Below are 18,165 nucleotides of genomic sequence, written 5' to 3'. Positions count from 1 at the left end.
CATGCACAAGGACTGTGCCTGACATGGCTGGGGAGTAAGGATGAATCACAGAGGATTATGCCCCAAAGAGCTTAGGGGAAATCAAATGAATATTTAAACAGCAGTAGCACGCGATCATAGAAAAGTATTCCTTAAATGCAAAGGGAGTAGAAAGAAGGCAGGGTCATTTCCGTTAATGGGAAGATACTTTAAAGTTATGTTGGGTGGAGAAAGGAGGTGGGGAACTTCCTGAAGGATATAGTGTAATAAGAAAAGGTGAGTCAGACTCGGTATTGTACCTGGTGCCTGGTCAACAGTCATGTTTTTCTCACTGTTGTTACTATTAAATCTGGGCCTTGAATGTAGGAATGACTTAAAGGCACCGAGATAGGGGCAGGCCTTCCAGGCAGAGCCGTAGCCTGGGTAAGTCCTCAGGCATCCCAAGGAGTGAAGCTCAGGCAGGAGGAACAGCAGGTGAGTTTGAACCAAAACAGCACGTGTGTGAAGGGCAGCAGGTGTGTCAGATGACGGAGGGTCTTGAAGGCCTGGAGCTCGGTAGAGTAATGAGAACCAGGGAGGAGCCCCTGTCTTGGTATGGGAGGCCTGCAGAGTCGATACCCAGCACATCCTGGCTACTCTGAAGTGCTGACTTTATGTGTGTGTGTTATAGCAGATCTTTCCCTAATCTAGCTTGGCTTTATTCCATACTAGATTGCGGTGGAGGTCACCGAATCGTTTGTGGAATATATCAAAACCAAGCCGATAGTATTTGAAGTCTTCGGGCATTATCAGCAGCACCCGCTTCATCTGCAAGGACAGGAGCTGAACAGGTGTGAACCAGATAAGCAACGATTCTTGTTGATCTTACTGTTACTCCTCCTGCCACTTGCCGGGAAGGAAGAAATCTTTTAAGGGATTAAGATAATTGAAGAACAATTTTCTGTGTTACCCGATGTTTCCTCTATAGAAACATCAGCACCTTTTTTCTAAGCCACCGAGTGACGAATGATAGGTGAAGCACATTGACGTTTGCCAGCTGCCCTGGAGGACCGTCTCTGTGCTAGGAAGAGACTTTGAACAGGATAGAAAGCGAGGTGGCGTAACATGAGGATTGTAAGGATTCCTCACTACCCAGAGCTTTAGGAAGCATGAGCTGTAGTGGAGACGTCACAGGTGATGAGAGCAACGATGGGGCCTTTTGGGTGATCGTAGAGTGTCAGCGTCAACAGGAAAGTTCTCATATTTCACTTATTAGCTGGGACCCACAAGGGGACTTTTATTAAAATATTTGGTTCTCAGTTTCCCTGTGGGGATTATGTCTGGTGCCTGATACTCTGCTTCATCGGAAAGTGCAAATGATCTGTTTCTGGAGGAGATTCGAACATGCCGCTAATGTCCACATGAGACCCTTTCTCAGCCTTGAACTTTGTTTCCTTCCTTTGCAGCCCACCTCAGCCATCTCGCCGCTTCTTCCCTCCACCCATGCCACTCTCCAAGCCAGGTGAGCCCTTCTCTGGGTGACACTGCTCTTATTCGGGTCGCTTTTCAGACAGAAATAATTTTTTTTTTTTTTTTTTTAATTTGTCAGAGAGAGAGGGAGAGAGAGCAAGCACAGGCAGACAGAATGGCAGGCAGAGGCAGAGGGAGAAGCAGGCTCCCCGCCAAGCAAGGAGCCCGATGTGGGACTCGATCCTAGGACGCTGGGATCATGACCTGAGCCGAAGGCAGCTGCTTAACCAACTGAGCCACCCAGGTGTCCCCAGACAGAAATAATTTTTACATGCCCGCTCCTCTCCTGTGTATCTTTACATGTTCCTGTGTCCAGCAGGAACTGGAATTCTAGGTTCCTGATTTAAATAAGTAAGACACGATAGGGCTCCTTCCCTGCCACTTTCTGGTGGTCTTATTGTGGACTTTGATAAGCTCTCTGTTCCTAAGTCTCTCTGCTTTATATGTAACTCCTCCTGACTGGTGGGTGACTGAGCACTTCTTTGCATCTCAAATGTATTCTGCATGTTCATTCATCTTGTTTTGCTTTCTCTTTATTTTCATCCTTTTTTCCTCATTGCCCCCTTGCCACCCTCCCCTCGACCCTGTACTTGTTCTCCACCTCTGTACTGCTGCTCTCCATCCTGCCTTCAGACCATGAGAGAAAGATTGAACTCGTTCGGTTTCTCATAGCTGACTATGTGAATGTGCATGTGTTGGACGCGTTTTCTGAGCACGCCAACGCGCTTGCTTCCTCCGCTGTTGCCACCTTCCAGGATGGGGCGGACCCAGGGCCGTCTTTTCTCTCTCTGCCAGTTCCAGGCTGCCAGAGTGAGAGGGCGCCCAAACGACATGGTTAGTAGCTGACCTAGCTCTGCCGTAGATGTAGAGCCATGCTCAGGGGCTTATCCTAAAGCCTGGCTCTCTGTGTAGGAAACACACATCGCTGTTTGCTGCCTGAACCGGGCCTAGGGTCTAGCACGTTGTCAAGAATACGCTTCCCTTGGAGAGATGTGAGGACGCACCTTCTCTGATGGGGCCGCTTTCCCCTCACCTGTGGGGGCGGGGCGGAGTCCCCTTGTGTTTGTTCACTTGGGTTCTTTGCAATGGTTCTTCAGTTTTAAAGATTTTTCCTAGTAGATGGTTTTTTTTGTTTTTGTGTTTTTAATGCTTCTGATTTTGCTTTTTGGCCCTCAGATGACCACCAGACTCAGTGACACTGATTTTTTCTTGGCTAGCAGCACCAGCTCAGGTGGAATTCAGCCAGAGTGAATCATGCAGATAGGCTAACATTTGACTAGGACTGTATGAGTCCTAAGGCCCCTTTAGATACCCTGTGTCAGTGGGTCCTCACGATACCTCTTCAAGATTGCGGCTAATACCCTAATCTGCTTCGTGTAGATGAGGAGACTTATTCCCAGAGATTCAGTGAATCAGCCGAAGTCGCCTAGTAGTTAGTGGCTGAATAGTAGTCGGTCCCAAGTCACTGGACTCTCCAACTGGTGCTCCCAGGTTCTGAGCAGAGAACATGCACATTGGAATCACCTGGAGGGATTTCAGTCCTCTCAGAGGACTGGGTCCTGCCCATAGACATTGTGTCATGTAATTGCCTGGGCTTTGCTTTAAGATCCCACTTGCAAGCAGGTTTGGGAACTCCTGGGCTGGAGCATGGGTCTTCCCTCATGAGCTGCAGCTTTGAGGAGACCCCGTGAGGTGTGAGGCTCTGCCCACACTACGTGTTCCACACCACTTCCTGCTCTGCCTGCCACAGAAGAGGAGAGTCTAAGGAAGGTTTTTGAGTGGTTTCATGAGCACTTTTACTCTGCACGAAACCTGTGTTCTTATCAACAGATACTGTTTGCTGAGAGGGAGAGAGATACCAACTCTCCATTTTCCCAGTTCTCTGAATTTAGAGGCACTAATGTCATTGATGGTGATGTTTATCTGGGTCTACAGATTAAATCTCATTTAATCTACATTTAAATCTCAGCCTGACTCTTGTTACCTTTCCTGAGTGTGTCCTTAAAGAACATGCTTTTACTAAGTAGACTTGGACCGTATTTTGACATTTTTCTAAAAACTTTTACAAGTTCCAGCCACCAAGTTAAACACCATGAGCAAAACCAGCCTTGGCCAGAGCATGAGCAAGTACGATCTTCTGGTTTGGTTTGAGATCAGCGAACTGGAGCCTACAGGAGAGTAAGTCCAACTTTATAAACTTTTAAACAAAGCCTAGGTTTTTCAAAGTTAGAAAACGTAATTTGGAGTCTCTTCATATTCAGGTTAAAGACTCATTGTCACTTTTGAATTCCAGTTTTGAATTGAATTTTTGGTGGTGTTGGTATTATTTTTTTAATTAGATGTCGGTCAAAGAAGTGACTGTCCAGAGTAATAATTTGCCTTCTTATTAGCAACAGCAAGAACACGGAGACTGGCACTTTGTACAAGGAAAGAAAACTTACAGAGCGGATTCTGTCAGCAGCAAAGCAAAGGGAGTCAGAAGCATGTTGCACAGAATATAGTCAGGACTTTAACCTTAATCATCTCAGTGAGAGGACCAGGGGCAGAACGTTTCTTTACACCAGGGTTTCTCAACCTCAGCCCTGTTTTGGGCTGGATGACCCTTTGTCCGGAGCTGTCCTGTGCACTGTGGGATATTGAACTACATCCCTGGCCTCTACCCACGAGATGCTGGTAGCACCGCCCCTCCAATGTGACAGCCGCAAATGTCTTCAAACATTCCACATCACCTCCAGCTGAGGACTGCTGACCTAGATCACAGTAATCAACATCAGCTTCCTTCCTCTGTGTGAGCTGTGTTAGAGTGAGCAGAGAATGTGATTGTTACTCATAGTTGTCTCTAAAATGCCCTTGGAAAAACACATAAAATAGATCCCCATTCCGAAACAGAGGCCAGGGGCTGTATCAGTTCATGGAAAGGGTGGGGAATAAATGTTATCCTGAGGATAATGCTTAGTACCGCCCTCATGATCATCTCCATGGAACATTTTTTGAGTTCCTGCTCTGTGAGAGAGTATGGCTGTATCAGTACTGTATTTAACTGTCAGTAGTGACGTTGCTTTAAGAAATTGTGCTTTCCATAGACAGATCTATAATGTGATTATAACTTGCATTATGAGGGAGACATACTCACGGTAAGAGTGTCTACTGAGGGGCGCCTGGGTGGCTCAGTGGGTTAAGCCGCTGCCTTCGGCTCAGGTCATGATCTCAGGGTCCTGGGATCGAGTCCCGCATCGGGTTCTCTGCTCGGCAGAGATCCTACTTCCCTCTCTCTCTCTCTCTGCCTGCCTCTCCATCTACTTGTGATCTCTCTCTGTCAAAATAAATAAATAATCTTTAAAAAAAAAAAAAAAAAGAGTGTCTACTGAGTTCATTGCTTTCTGATTCTTAAAAACTGCCTAAAATCAGAAACAGTCCCTTTCTTCCCTGCTGACACTTCCTGTTGCAGTTGTACATTTATTTGTGGACTGTTAGGCAAGTGGGTGGGATGGAGCCGAAGGATGTTTACTGTGCTGGGAGCTCTTCAGTCTCGTGAGGGTGCTGTGGCGTGGATAAGTGACAGGGTTCATTGAATGCAAACGACTGTGTGATGAAGTGCCCAGATGGTGAGGAAGACAAGGGAGACAGAGACCACAGGGGCTGTAGCAACAGGGAGGGACTTGCGGGTGAGGTGACCCTCAGCACCGGCATCCCATCTAACTTTTCTTGTGCGTTTCTGTTTTACAGGTACATCCCAGCTGTGGTCGACCACACAGCGGGCTTGCCCTGCCAGGGGACGTTTCTGCTTCATCAGGTACTAACGAGGGAGGGAGCCAGAGAGGCCCTGAGGGAGGATGGACCCAGAGCTCTTTCTGTTTCTCTGCTTGTGCTCTCCATTTTAGTGGATATGGGGATTGAGAAACCTTGTCCTCTTGCTTCTTCTTTTTTTTCTCTTTCCTTTTTTTGTATGTTTGTTTTTTAATGTTTCTTCCTCAGACCTTGGCTTATATTATACCCTTGCTTAAATATATAAATATATTTTAGAAGACCTATTTTGAAAAATATTTTGTTTTATTCAATTACTGTAATTTGTGCAGCTCCCATGTCATTTTTTTAAATATAATTTTTTTTTTCTTGTATACAGTTTTCATATTTGGAAACTATGCTTTCACAGTTAAAAGTTTTGTTTTGCTTTGTTTTTAAAGATTTTATTTATTTACTTGACAGAGACACAGCGAGAGAGGGAACACAAGCAGGGGGAGTGGGAGAGGGAGAAGCAGGCTTCCTGCTGAGCAGAGAGTCCGACGCAGGGCTCGATCCCAGGAATCATGACCCGAGCCAAAAGCAGACATTTCACAACTTGAGCCACTCAGGTGCCCCTTCCAGTTAAGAATTCTTAATGGAGGGGCACCTGGGTGGCTCAGTTAGTTAAGCCTCTGCCTTCAGCTTGGGTGGGATGGAGCCCCACACCAGTCTCCCTTCTTCTCCCTCTCCCGTTCCTTCTGCTTGTGTGCACTCTCTCTCTCTGTCAAATAAATAAATAAAATCTTAAAAAAAAAAAACTTTAAAAAAAGTTTTTAATGGAGATAGAAGATGGACATTGCAGTGGACTAAAAATCTAGCCATGAAATGTCGGTCCTCCTTTGGTAAATCAAAAGTAGATTCGGTTAGTGCTCAGCAGTTTTTGACTGGGACGCCTGGCTGGCTCAGTCTGTGGGGCTTGTGATTCTGGATCTCAGGGTTGTGAATCCAAACCCCACGTTTTATATAGAGATTACTTGAAAATAAAATCGTAAAAAAAAAAAAAGTTTATGACCTAGGTGGGCATAGAAGCGAGGGTCTCATATTCTGGGTCATAGGATCTGGTCATCTGTTCTTAAAGCCGTGTCAGAACCTGGTTCTTCCTCAGCCCCTGACCTCTATCCCTTTGTTTAGAGTAACAGTGGGGACAGCATTCCTCCCCTCTCCCCAGACCTCTCCTCTTGCCCACCCCTATACCATACAATCCGGAAAAGAACACACGAGGAAATCATAGACTGTCCCAGCTAAATTGCAGCCTGGCTCTGTCACCTAGGGCATCCAGCGAAGGGTCACAGTGACCATCATCCACGAGAAGGGGAGTGAACTCCATTGGAAGGATGTTCGTGAGCTGGTGGTAGGTGAGTACGTTCCATCGGCTGAGGTTGGAGCCGGGCTTTTTCGAGGAACACAGGGAATGTGGGGTGAGGGTACTGGAGAACACAGAGTGTAGAGGACATGTGGCCTTGAGTTTGAAGCTACTCTTGTTTCTCAGCCCCCATGGTTAGGGATAAGGCATTCAGCCAACCATTGTTTTACTCAGCTATTGCGGGAATGGCTCTGTGTTAGAGGCTCAGAGAGGGCAGAAGTTTCTGCTCGTTGGGAGTTCCGTTGGGGAGACAACATATGTATATTTGAAACAGTTTGGGGAGCCCGGCTGGCTCAGTTGGTGGAGTGTGCGACCCTTCATCTCAGCATCGTGAGTTCAGGCCCCACCCCGAGTGTAGAGAGTACTTAAATAAATATATATACTTTCAAAAAATAATGAATAAATAAAGCACTTTGATGAGTAAGTCCCAGAATGAGGGCGGGTGAGAAAGATCTGTGCTGAGAATTAACAACAAAAAGGATCCAGGTGGGTCTGAGTAGATGCAGGAGAAACGAGAGCGTTTTCATTTGTTTCGTTTTCCACACACAGAAAGCATCTTGAGTAAGAGGGTCAGGAACGGCTCCAGCATGCAGATGGCTAGAAACCCACGGCCAGGGTCGCATGATGAAAAGAAAAAATTGACTAAACCTTATAAGCTTTAGAGTCCCAAGGCAGGGTTCTGAATCTTTATTGCCATGAACCCCTTTGGCAGTGCGAAGCCTCAGAATTGTGTTTTTAAATGTAAAAAATAAAGTACAGCTGACCTTTGAACCACATGAGGGTTAGAAACACAGTCGAATATTCACTTGTAACTTGTGACTCCTGGAACGTAACTGCTAACAGCCCACTGTTGACCAGAACCTTCCCAATCACTGTCAATTGACATATACTTTGTATGTTACATGTATTGTATACTGTATTCTTTTTTTTTTTTTAAGATTTTATTTATTTGACAGGGAGAGAGGGAACATAAGCAGTGGGAGAGGGAGAAGCAGGCTCTGGGGCTCGACCCCAGGACCCTGGTATCATGACCTAAGCCTAAGGCAAATGCTTAACCACTGAGCTACCCAGGTGCCCTATATACTGTATTCTTTAAGTAAGCTAGATAAAGGAAAATGTTATTAGGAAAAGTATAAGGGGGTGCCTGGATGGCTGGCTCAGTCGGTTAAGTGTCTGACTCTTGATTTGGGCTCAGGTCGTGATCTCAGGGTAGTGAGATGGAGCCCCATGTCGGGCTCTGCGCTGGATTGGAGCCTGCTTAAGATTCTCTCTCCCTCTCCCTCTGCTCCTCTCAGCTTTTTTAGAGCTCTCTCTAAAAAAAAAAAAAGGAAGAGAAAATACATTCACAGTGCTGACTGTACTTAAGGAAATAAATCTGTATATATAAGTGGACCCTTGTAGTTCACACCCATGTTCAAGGGTCAGCTGTACATAGGATTACAAAGGGAACTAATGGTACTGAAATTGCTCAAATACTAAACAGATTTATAACATAAACTGTCCTTTATATTAATGCATTAAGTACAGTAAAGAAGCAGTGAGTCTGATTTTTATCATTCAGAGTGTGATGAATGTCAGGATATTTTATCTTAGTATTATAGGAAAACTTCTATGATTTCTGCTGGGGACAGAGTCACGGGTACTGCTGATTTTCCTGTGAATTGTCCCATCCTTTCAGAATTGAAGGAAATGCCAAATGTCAGTCAGAGGTTTATGAAAATAAAGTTGTACTTCTTTTTCGCATTGAAGCACAAGGACCTCCTGAATTCTATACATAGACTCTTTGAGTTATCTGTGGACCAGATTAAGAACCTCTAGAAGGGAGATTATATTCTCTTCATCTAGAGCAGTGGTTTTCAAGCCCTTTTTTTTTTAAATGAACATTTAATTTACTCTGTAACAGGTACATTTCTGAATGCTTTAAAAATACTAGTTTAATATAATATAATGTAACAAGCATATAACATGGTTGTAACAATCTTGTGAGAGCAGAATTGTTAATCCTGCCTCAAAGATGAGGCTCAGAGAGGTTGAGCAGTATGCCTAAGCCTCACAGCCAGAAAGTACTGAAGCTGAGTTTTGACCCTGGCAGTCCAGCTCCACAGACTATGCTCTTGACCTCTAGGCCCTGCACCCCCTCGGGCTCCCCCAGTCTTCATTTGAAGACGGTTGTAGGATCTTGAACAAGAAAGTGGTATAACGAAGGCGGTGGCTTAAGAAGTTGAAAGTGGGCGTAGGGTGGATTGGAGAGGGGGAGAGGTGAGCAGCCAGGAGGCCAGTGAAATGGCCACCGCAGCGTTCCAGACAGGAAGGGGATGACCTTTGCGAGCAGGGGTGGTGGAAATAAAAGTTGAGGTGAATCTGAGAAATTTTTTGAATAGAGAATCAGTCAGGTTTCACAATGGACTAAATGTGGGAATTCAGCAGAATGCAACATGGGAAATTGTGGGAGAGCACTTGGCGGGGAGCCGCGTGACCCTTCCAACACCTGAAGGTACCTGGGTTTAAAAGTCTCTCTTTGGCTAAATGAATTTCTGTTGTGTTTGCAAGTGTACCCCTGCCCTAGTTTCTTTATTCTTCCTTGTAGGCCGGATCAGGAATAAGGCTGAGGTGGATGAGGCTGCGGTGGATGCCATCCTCTCTCTAAATATTATCTCTGCCAAGTACCTGAAGTCCTCCCACAACTCCAGCAGGTAGGGCCTCTGCACAGCCCTAGGGGGCCCCCCTGTAGGGGCTGATGGCTCCCCCATTGGGATTCCTTGTTCACCGGGGACTCCTGTTCAGGTGCAGAAACAAATTTCTTTCTCACTTCAGACATCCCTCTCCTCCCTGCGGTGCTGCTCTCCGAAAACAAATAGAGGCCGGGGTGTGGGGATCAGTTACCGGATCGAATGAACGTTCTGTCCTGTGTGGTGGAGTTTGCGTAGATGTAACACAGTCAGAGAGACAAGAGCAGCAAAAGAAAGCGCAGCCTGCTACCCAGGGGTTTAAAAGTACAGATTAATTGTTGCTGAGACTGCTTTGCTGTGAAGGGGTTGCTGTAGAAGAAGGTCTGTTGGTCCTGAGTGTCATGGAAGCACGTTCTCCTGGCATAACGGACCCTCTTATGTCTAGCCTTGGCTGCTGCCCGCAGAGGGCCCGGGAGTCTGTGTTTGCTTTTCATTTTCATTTATTCAGAAAGGTGACAAACTAATATATATAAACTCTTCTGAACAAGGTTGTCTGCTATAAATAATGAATTTTATTTTAAATTTTAAATTAGTTTCCCTTAAAATTCCATTTTATAATCAAATGAGGACAGACAGTGCCTAAAGTACACAGCCAATCTGCTTTCCCATGTCGGACTGGAGATAAATCTACTGGGCCCCCCTCCCTCCCCGGGAAGGGAGTGATGTCACTGTGCACAGACCCCACTCCTTTATGTGGCAAGGGCTGGAAAGCAGGGCTGGCCTTTGCATTTCAGGAAGACTTCTTACATCTCTGTCTGTTCCGGAAAAATGTCCTCACATCTGTGTTGGAAAGAGAGAGAGGAAAAAGGGAGACAAAAAGCAGAAACAGGCTTAAAAGTTTGGGCTGGGATTAATTTCTTTCCATTGTTTCCTTGTGGCGGTTTTGCATAGAAAAGAAGAAAAAAAGCAAGTGTCTGTTTTTTGCCTGTAGGAGGAGCTGAAGGCACTGAGAGTGAGAGAGAAGGAATTTGAGGGTGTGCCTGAGTGGGAGGGGTGCAGAGATAAGGAAGCCGTGCTCTGGCCCTGCCTGGCCTAGCCCTGGGCAGAATCGTGAGCAGTCGTTTCTCCGTTTCTCCGAAGTCAGCCGTAGTCAGCCGTACCCGCGCAGGGTTTTCTCTCCGGCGGGACGTTGATAGCAGACACTCAGCTGCTGTGCGCCGTGTTCTCTTTGCAACTATAAGGAATAGATCTGAAATTTCCCTATTTAGCAAAATGCACAGAACAATGATGTTTGATTGAAATGCCGGTTGCCTGCATTAGAGGAAACTTCAAAAGTTCTTTGATTCATACCCAGCCACAGGTCAGATGCTGTAGATTAATTTGGCTTTCGTTAGAAGCAGCTTCTTCCACAGAAGTTTAGAGTCAATCAAAGAAGTTGGCCAAAGTCAAGTATTTAATAAAAAGATACACACTTAAAACATTTTAAATTTAAACTATATAAACGTACATTAATTTGTCAATGTCTTACTGCAGGGCCAAGGCCTTTCCTTAAATTGTAGGCTCATTTACTGAACTTCTGATTGTCTTTCTTGCAAAACCAAGCCCATAATTCATCATCTGATTTTTAATTTGGTGGAACAAGAACTAGAAACCTAGGGGCGCCTGGGTGGCTCAGTGGTTAAAGCCTCAGCCTTCGGCTCAGGTCATGATTGGGGTCCTGGGATCGAGCCCCACATCGGGCTCTCTGCTCAGCGGGGAGCCTGCTTCCCCCTCTCTCTCTGCCTGCCTCTCTGCCTACTTGTGATCTCTGTCTGTCAAATAAATAAATAAAATCTTAAAAAAAAAAAAGAACTAGAAACCTATAAAGAAACTAAATGTAAATCCTTTAAACTTTTTAACATTGATCATTAACATTTTATTTTTTGCCCCCCCTCCTTTTTTTTACATTGATCACATCCAAACTTAACAGCTGTTTTTTAACTCAGCATTATCATGTCTTTTACAAACATTCAACCTTGGGGGGGTGCACTTGGGTGTCTCAGTGGGTTAAGCCTCTGCCTTCAGCTCAGGTCATGATCTCAGGGTCCTGGGACAGAGCCCTGCATCGGGCTCCCTGCTCAGCGGGGAGCCTGCTTCCCCCTCACCCTTCCTGCCTTTCTGCCTACTTGTGATCCCTGTCTGTCAAATAAATAAAATTTTTAAAAAACAAACAAACATTCAACTTGGGAAGCGCCTAGGTAGCTCTATGGATTGGGCATCTGACTCTTGATTTTGTATCAGGTCACAAGCTCAGGGTCATGAGCTCAATCCCTGCATCTGACTCCGTGCTGACCGTGGAGCCTGCTTGGGATTCTCTCTCTCTGGCCCTCGCCCTGCTCGCTCACACTGTCTCACACACTCTCTCAAAAAATAAAATAAAATAAAATAAAATAATTCAACTTAGGGACACCTGGGTGGCTCACTCGGTTAAGCGGCTGCCTTCAGCTTAGGTCATGATCCCAGGCTTCTGGGATCGAGTCCCGTCTCAGACTCTCTGCTCACCGGGGAGACTGCTTCTCCCTCTCCTTCTGGCTGCTGCTCCCTCTGCTTGTGGTCTTTCTCTGTCTGCCAAATAAATACATAAAATCTTTTTTTTCTTAAGTTTCTGTTTATTTATTTATTTGACAGAGAGATAGAGACCACAGGTAGGCAGAATGGCAGGCAGAGGGATAGGGAGATGCAGGCTCTCCACTGAGCAGGGATCCCGATGTGGGGCTCGATCCCAGGACCCTGGGATCATGACCTGAGCTGAAGGCAGCCACTTAACCAACTGAGCCACCAGGTGCCACCCTAATAAATAAAATCTTCAAAAAAAAAAAAAAAAAAAAGTTAGTTTTGCACTAAACAAAAATTCCTTTTGCCCTCATGTTTCATGGATTTGCCTAATATTTGATTAAATTAGATGATTATATTAACTAAAACTGTATAAACAGGTTCAGAACTAAATACTATTGATCTTGGTAAGCACAACACCCAGGTCTTGGAAGCAAAGCATCTGGCATGGGAGATCGCACTAGTTGAGGATGCTCAGTGCGAACCGGACATCTGTCTTTATATTTTAAGAATATGGAGAGTATAAGTGAATTTGGGAAGTTGCTAAGTGGAATTTGGTTAAGAGAGCTTTTGTTCTATTTGCCTAAGGTTTACTGTTTAAAGTTGAACTTAAAGAACTCCAGTTTGGGTGTGTGGAACACATTCGCCTGTGAGTGCTCTCCTGGGGCCCAGCTAGTGCTGTGCAGGCCACAGGGGCCACTGCCGCTTTTCTTCCCAGTCCTGCTTCTGGGTCACCTAACTGACGTGGTTTCCCTTCACGCCACAGCAGCTTCCTACCATTTCCAGTACTGCGTCACCAGCAGACGGTGTTGATGGAGGTGGCGTCCACCATCCTTTCTGTGCCCAGCATTTTCCTTAACTAAATGTCTCAGGAGAGGGACCCGTGTCATTGTAAGCTGTCTGTCAGATTGTGCCCATGGAGTTCTCTGTTCATTGTCCCCTTGGATTTACTTTGCTTCACAGCAAATACGTCTTTTTTATGTTTTTTTTTTCCTTTTGCTTTGCTCTTTTTTCCTTTTCTTTTTTGCTCCGCTACTACACTAACAGAAGCCTTGTCTATGTTTTTGCAGGTTCTCTCTTGATAAGGATATTCCTAGGTATTTTCTGTTTGCTTTTTTGCACATAAAGATTCTAGTTTATCAGAATGCTTTATGTCTTCTGCTGCTTGGACCGCCGTTCTCAGTTAGTAGTGTTGCCCCGTGCAGACCTAGGATAGAGCTGCGCCTTATCGTGTACCCTCTGTGCCCTGGCTGTCCCTGCTGCACGCGCAGTTTCACACACTGCTTCATGAGGGCCTGACAGAGCCCCTCTTTCTCGTCCCATTCACTAAACCTGCCCGTTTTATCCTTATGCACCTTCCGCTTCGCCTCCGCTGGATTACAAATTAGAGTGTGACTCCCCTCGTTCCATGAGGAATCTCAGCCTGGGTCTTCTCTTTTTCTCTTTGTCCTCTGTCAGGAGCGTGAGACTTTGCTGCTCTGTAGTTTTGCATAATCACTCACTGTTTTCTTGGTTTTGGCCTGTGAGGTAGTAGAGACTTATTTGGGCAGCTGAGTCTGTGAGAAATAGGTTGTTTTTTTGTTTTGTTTTGTTTTGTTTTGTTTTAAGATTTTATTTACTCATTTGACAGACAGAGATCACAAATAGGCAGAGAGGCAGGCAGAGAGAGAGAGGAGGAAGCAGGCTCCCCGCAGAGCAGAGAGCCCGATGCGGGGCTCGATCCCAGGACCCTGGGATCATGACCTGAGCCGAAGGCAGAGGCCTTAACCCACTGAACCACCCAGGCGCCCCTAGGTTGTTTATTTTTAAACATTTCTCTTTCTGCTGTCAGAGCTGCTTGTCTCATCTATTTATTTTCTTCTTTTGGGGTAGGAAAAATTCCTGGTTCAGTGGAGAAGGAAGTCTTTTCCCATCTCTCTTCATCTCACTTAGGGAAGTTATTTGTCACAGGAAATCCAGAAAACACGGCAATAGCAAGGTTACCATTTGGGAAGGAGCAAGGAGGAATATAGAAGGAAGCAAAGTGTGAGGAAACTCTTTCCCACCGAACCGGGTGCAAGCCAGTGGGACCGAACGTGCTCTGTGACGAGCAGACCCTTGTCATGGGGCCTGCCGGGGTTGGGGGCTGCGGGCGGAGCTGGGAGTTGGGCTGTAACTCAGTGTAGTGCTTTGGAGGTGGTGGCAGAACCAGCAGAACGGCTGTCCGGTCAGGTTTGTGGGGCTTTACCAGTAAGAAAAAAGGTAGACATTAGAACAACTTAAAAACAGTTTCTCATGGGGCGCCTGGGTGGCTCAGTGGGTTAAAGCCTCTGCCTTCGGCTCAGGTCATGATCTCAGGGTCCTGGGATCGAGCCCCGCATCGGGCTCTCTGCTCGGCAGGGAGCCTGCTTCCCCCCACCCCCCCGGCTCTCTGCCTGCCTCTCTGCCTGCTTGTGATCTCTGTCTGTCAAATAAATAAATAAAATCTTAAAAAAAAAAAGAACAGTTTCTGGGTGCTTATAAAGTCAAGCTTCAGATTGTTATGGAAGCTTAAGATTGGTTTTCATGTGGATTTTTTTTGAAAGGTAACGAATAGTAACCAGTTTTGGTATTAAAATCATTCTTTTACTGAAACCTCAGCTAAGAGTAGCCTCTTATTCTTTTATTTAAAATCAGATTTTCTGTACTTAAATTATCCTGCCTGTTTCCTCTGTCAGGCCTTGCAGGTGTTTGTGACATTTCGAAGGCTCAGCGGAACTGGACTGGGATGTGAAGATAGGCTTCCAGGCTCCTGAGGATTTTCTTCTTGTTCTCTTTGTTGACTGACAGAAGCACTTACTTAGGCTTCTTCCTTCAGTTTATGTCCACAGGCGCTTGTCCTTTCCATCTTAATCTCTTTGATTGATCTGGTTTTATGTTTATAGGCAGAGAAGCAGGCTTGTCCAAAAAAGAAAAGCATAGCTTTTCTTAAGTGCTTAAGCATAAGTGCTCCTGGATGGTGGGTGGGGTGAGAGACTGGGGGCCTGCCTTTTCCTTCTGGGGATGAAGGCTCCACTGTGTCGTTAGATTTCAGTACGCCGCAAGTGTTTGTTGGTGTAGGATGTAGGATGCAGTAGTGTCACTGACTGAGTACCTGGACCGAGGTGACTTGGCTTCTCCTGGATGACTGCTTCTTGCCTTTCTGACCTCAGGACCTTCTACCGTTTCGAGGCCGTGTGGGACAGCTCCCTCCATAACTCTCTCCTCCTGAACCGAGTGACGCCCTATGGGGAAAAGATCTACATGACCTTGTCAGCATACCTAGAGGTGAGGAGATTGTGAACCTAAATCACCACAAATGGCTAAGCCTGAACAATGGGCAGATTACCACAAGTGAGGAGGAAAGATTCAACTGATTATTTTGTCAACTGTTTCCTACTGTTCTGACTGTATTAGCTTCTGCTCCTAGTTTCTGTGTAATCACGAAGTCTACCATGGGGTGCCTGGCTGGCTCCATCAGAAGAGCCTATGACTCTTGATCTTGGGGTCATGAGTTCAAGCCCCATGTTGGGTGTAGAGATTACTAAAAAAAATAATAATAAATAAACTTAAAGAAGGTCATATGACTTCTATTATAACTTCAGTCTTAGTAACCTAATCACCTTCTTCACAGAAGGTATGATTTTAAGAAAACTTCACCTCTTCTTTTTATGGCTTTGGGCAGAGCCTAGTAGTGATTTAACGGTGTAGACCCTGGAACCAGCCTGTCTGTTCAGATCCCTGTGCGGCCACTTACTGCCAGCATGACCCGGACTCTGTCTGTGCCTCAGTTCCCCCATCTCTTAAATGGGAGTAATAATGACAGCATTTACGTCACAAAGGGGTAGAGAGGTCATACACAAAAGCATTAGAACAGTGCTTGGCACATAATAATAACTATTTGCCATTATTTCAGAAGAAAGTTTTTTTTTAATTTGGGGAAAATAAAGCAGCTGCAAGGACTGCGACCTCCTCTTGCACACGCTATCTGCTGAGCTGCCGTTGAAGTAGTTGGTAGAGCTGACATCTTCCAGCCCCCACCTCCGGGACCAGCTCTCCGACTCTGCGGGGCACAGAGTCCTGCCACGGGTGCTCTGTCTGCATTTAAGTGGAGCCCACTTCTTGTGCTTTCAGCTGGATCACTGCATCCAGCCGGCGGTCATCACCAAGGACGTGTGCATGGTCTTCTACTCCCGGGACGCCAAGATCTCGCCGCCACGCTCTCTGCGCAGCCTCTTCGGCAGTGGCTACTCGAAGTCACCAGACTCGTAAGTGTCTGAGACAAGTGTAGCTTCCAGCTGGTTCACCCCCAGCAGACTCAGCAGAGCCTTCGGGGTCCCTGGCTTGCTGTTTCAGGGTCGGCTTCCAGCCTGATAGCGGGATGCGGTAACTCCCAGGTGTTGGCATTGACTGAAATACTGACGGGTGCGTGCATGTGTGAAGGGACAAAGTCATATTACATTAGGGCCCTCGCAGAACAGTTTTGCAGGGACTGAATGTTCTTTCAGATGTCATTAATTCTTACCGATTACCACTGGGATTTTCTTCTGTTAAAGACTTATTCCTATTTAAGGTACATCAAAATACGTCAGGCCTAACACAGGGATTACCTGTGCCTCACTCCCCAGTCTAAACAGTAAGGTTCCTAGTCACACGCCCCCGAATTCGATGCTCACTATTTCATTCTAGTCAGACTTTCCCCCTCATCTCTTCTCTTGTGGTAAGGCAGATTTTTAATTTGTATATTTGTATTCACACTTTGGGGTTTATCATTCAATTCATTCCTCCTGTTGAAGTAATTCAAGAGAGTCCTTCTAGGAAAAATATACTTCTTAAGTTTAGAATAAGAAAGGAAATAAGAAAAGTCTGTAATTCCATTTGAGTGTGGGCTGCAGTCCGGACAGCAGTGTTTAAGTGGAAGGAATTGAGATTTTCCTGCTTTTGTGCTGTAAGAAGTTAACCAGTTGTTTGTTTTCATTTGAATAGCAATCGAGTCACTGGAATTTATGAACTCAGTTTATGCAAAATGGCGGACACGGGCAGTCCAGGTAAGCCCTTATGGATGGGGAGCTGATAGTTATCTTTGCCTGTGTTTGGAGTATATTATGTCCAAAATCTATCCTTCTCACGTAGGATTAATAGAAAATTTTTTAGAAAGCAGGTATATTTCATAAGCCATTTTCTTTTTTGGTGGTGATGAGAGTTACCTTTTTCTGAGTTACAACACTATTTGGTTTGAGACCTCCTAAACAGTTATGAAAACTATATTGAACAAAATGTCATGAGGTTGCAATGTGTTATAAAAAATTTTTATATTATATTAGAATGAATAGTATATATATAATATATAATATATAATATTATATATATATATTATATAATATATAATATATAATATAGTATATTAGAATGAATTTGGGTTGGCAGACTTCGTAACCATTTCCCTTTCCATGTTAGTGCCAAAGATACCTCAGCAGGGTAGCTTTATAGGTGCTATCCAGCTAGAATTCGAACTTCCTGTGCTCTAGGAAGACGGATTATTAAATTGAATCCGTACTGTGTCCTTTCTGATGTCTCTTTGCACTGCTGCTGTTCCTCTAGCTTGGTGGCCTTTGCATGTCTATGTTTATAAACTGGAACATGGACAAAAGTCAGGGTTTTTAAAGAGCATTTGATTAAGGTGAGGTTGAATTATCTTAGAGAACACTTACGGAAGAAGGTCAGGTCCCACAGGTAAGATTTAGATTAAAAACAGAAGTTGAGTATGATCCTAGTCCCAACAGCAGCTAATTATAGTGTCCAGATACCTTCTTAAGAAAGTTTCTTAATTAACATAAATTTATATCTTTGATACGTATCAACAGTCTAACATTTTTAAAAAATTGATGGGAAATGATGGTGCCGAAGCTGTCCGTCATCTGGAGCCTTAACCGAGCTTCTGAATGTGGGACGCGGCGGGGGGAGGGGAAATGGAGAGGTGGTCCCTTCCTACTTTATTCATAAGGGTGTATTTTTATATATTTGGAACCGTAAGGTACAGACTATTCAGTCTTTCTACATTTTCACTTAACACAGTAGCTTGGGCATCTTCTCAAGTTACATCACAGTCTTCATAGTTATCAAAGAATGTAACTCAGTTTTAAAAGAAGTTCAAAGAATTCCTTTAGGGGAAAAGGGATAAATATTTATTAGTAAATAAAATCCCATGGATCTTGAGTAAGTGTCATGATTTGCCATGTGTATGAATTATTTTGAGCTAAAAATGGGATCAGG

The 18,165-nt window shown here is 45.0% G+C and overlaps 1 protein-coding gene across 12 annotated transcripts in view; it reads left to right on the top strand.

The window, feature by feature from the left end:
* KIF1B (kinesin family member 1B) overlaps positions 1 to 18,165 on the top strand; it is a 147,329-nt gene that overhangs the window by 117,384 nt on the left and 11,780 nt on the right. For all 12 annotated transcript variants that reach the window (XM_047723792.1, XM_047723790.1, XM_047723794.1 and 9 more), the window contains 9 exons: positions 691 to 809; positions 1,425 to 1,480; positions 3,558 to 3,666; positions 5,215 to 5,281; positions 6,542 to 6,626; positions 9,222 to 9,327; positions 15,066 to 15,180; positions 16,027 to 16,160; positions 16,879 to 16,940. In XM_047723792.1, coding sequence (XP_047579748.1) covers positions 691 to 809; positions 1,425 to 1,480; positions 3,558 to 3,666; positions 5,215 to 5,281; positions 6,542 to 6,626; positions 9,222 to 9,327; positions 15,066 to 15,180; positions 16,027 to 16,160; positions 16,879 to 16,940 — 853 coding nt within the window. The remainder of the gene's footprint in view (positions 1 to 690; positions 810 to 1,424; positions 1,481 to 3,557; positions 3,667 to 5,214; positions 5,282 to 6,541; positions 6,627 to 9,221; positions 9,328 to 15,065; positions 15,181 to 16,026; positions 16,161 to 16,878; positions 16,941 to 18,165) is intronic.

The sequence above is a fragment of the Lutra lutra genome, chromosome 4, assembly GCF_902655055.1.
Source record: "Lutra lutra chromosome 4, mLutLut1.2, whole genome shotgun sequence".
In the NCBI taxonomy this organism is placed as follows: Eukaryota; Metazoa; Chordata; class Mammalia; order Carnivora; family Mustelidae; genus Lutra; species Lutra lutra.
The sequence above is the reverse complement of the archived record's forward strand: the minus strand, read 5'-3'. Positions and strand labels throughout refer to the sequence as shown.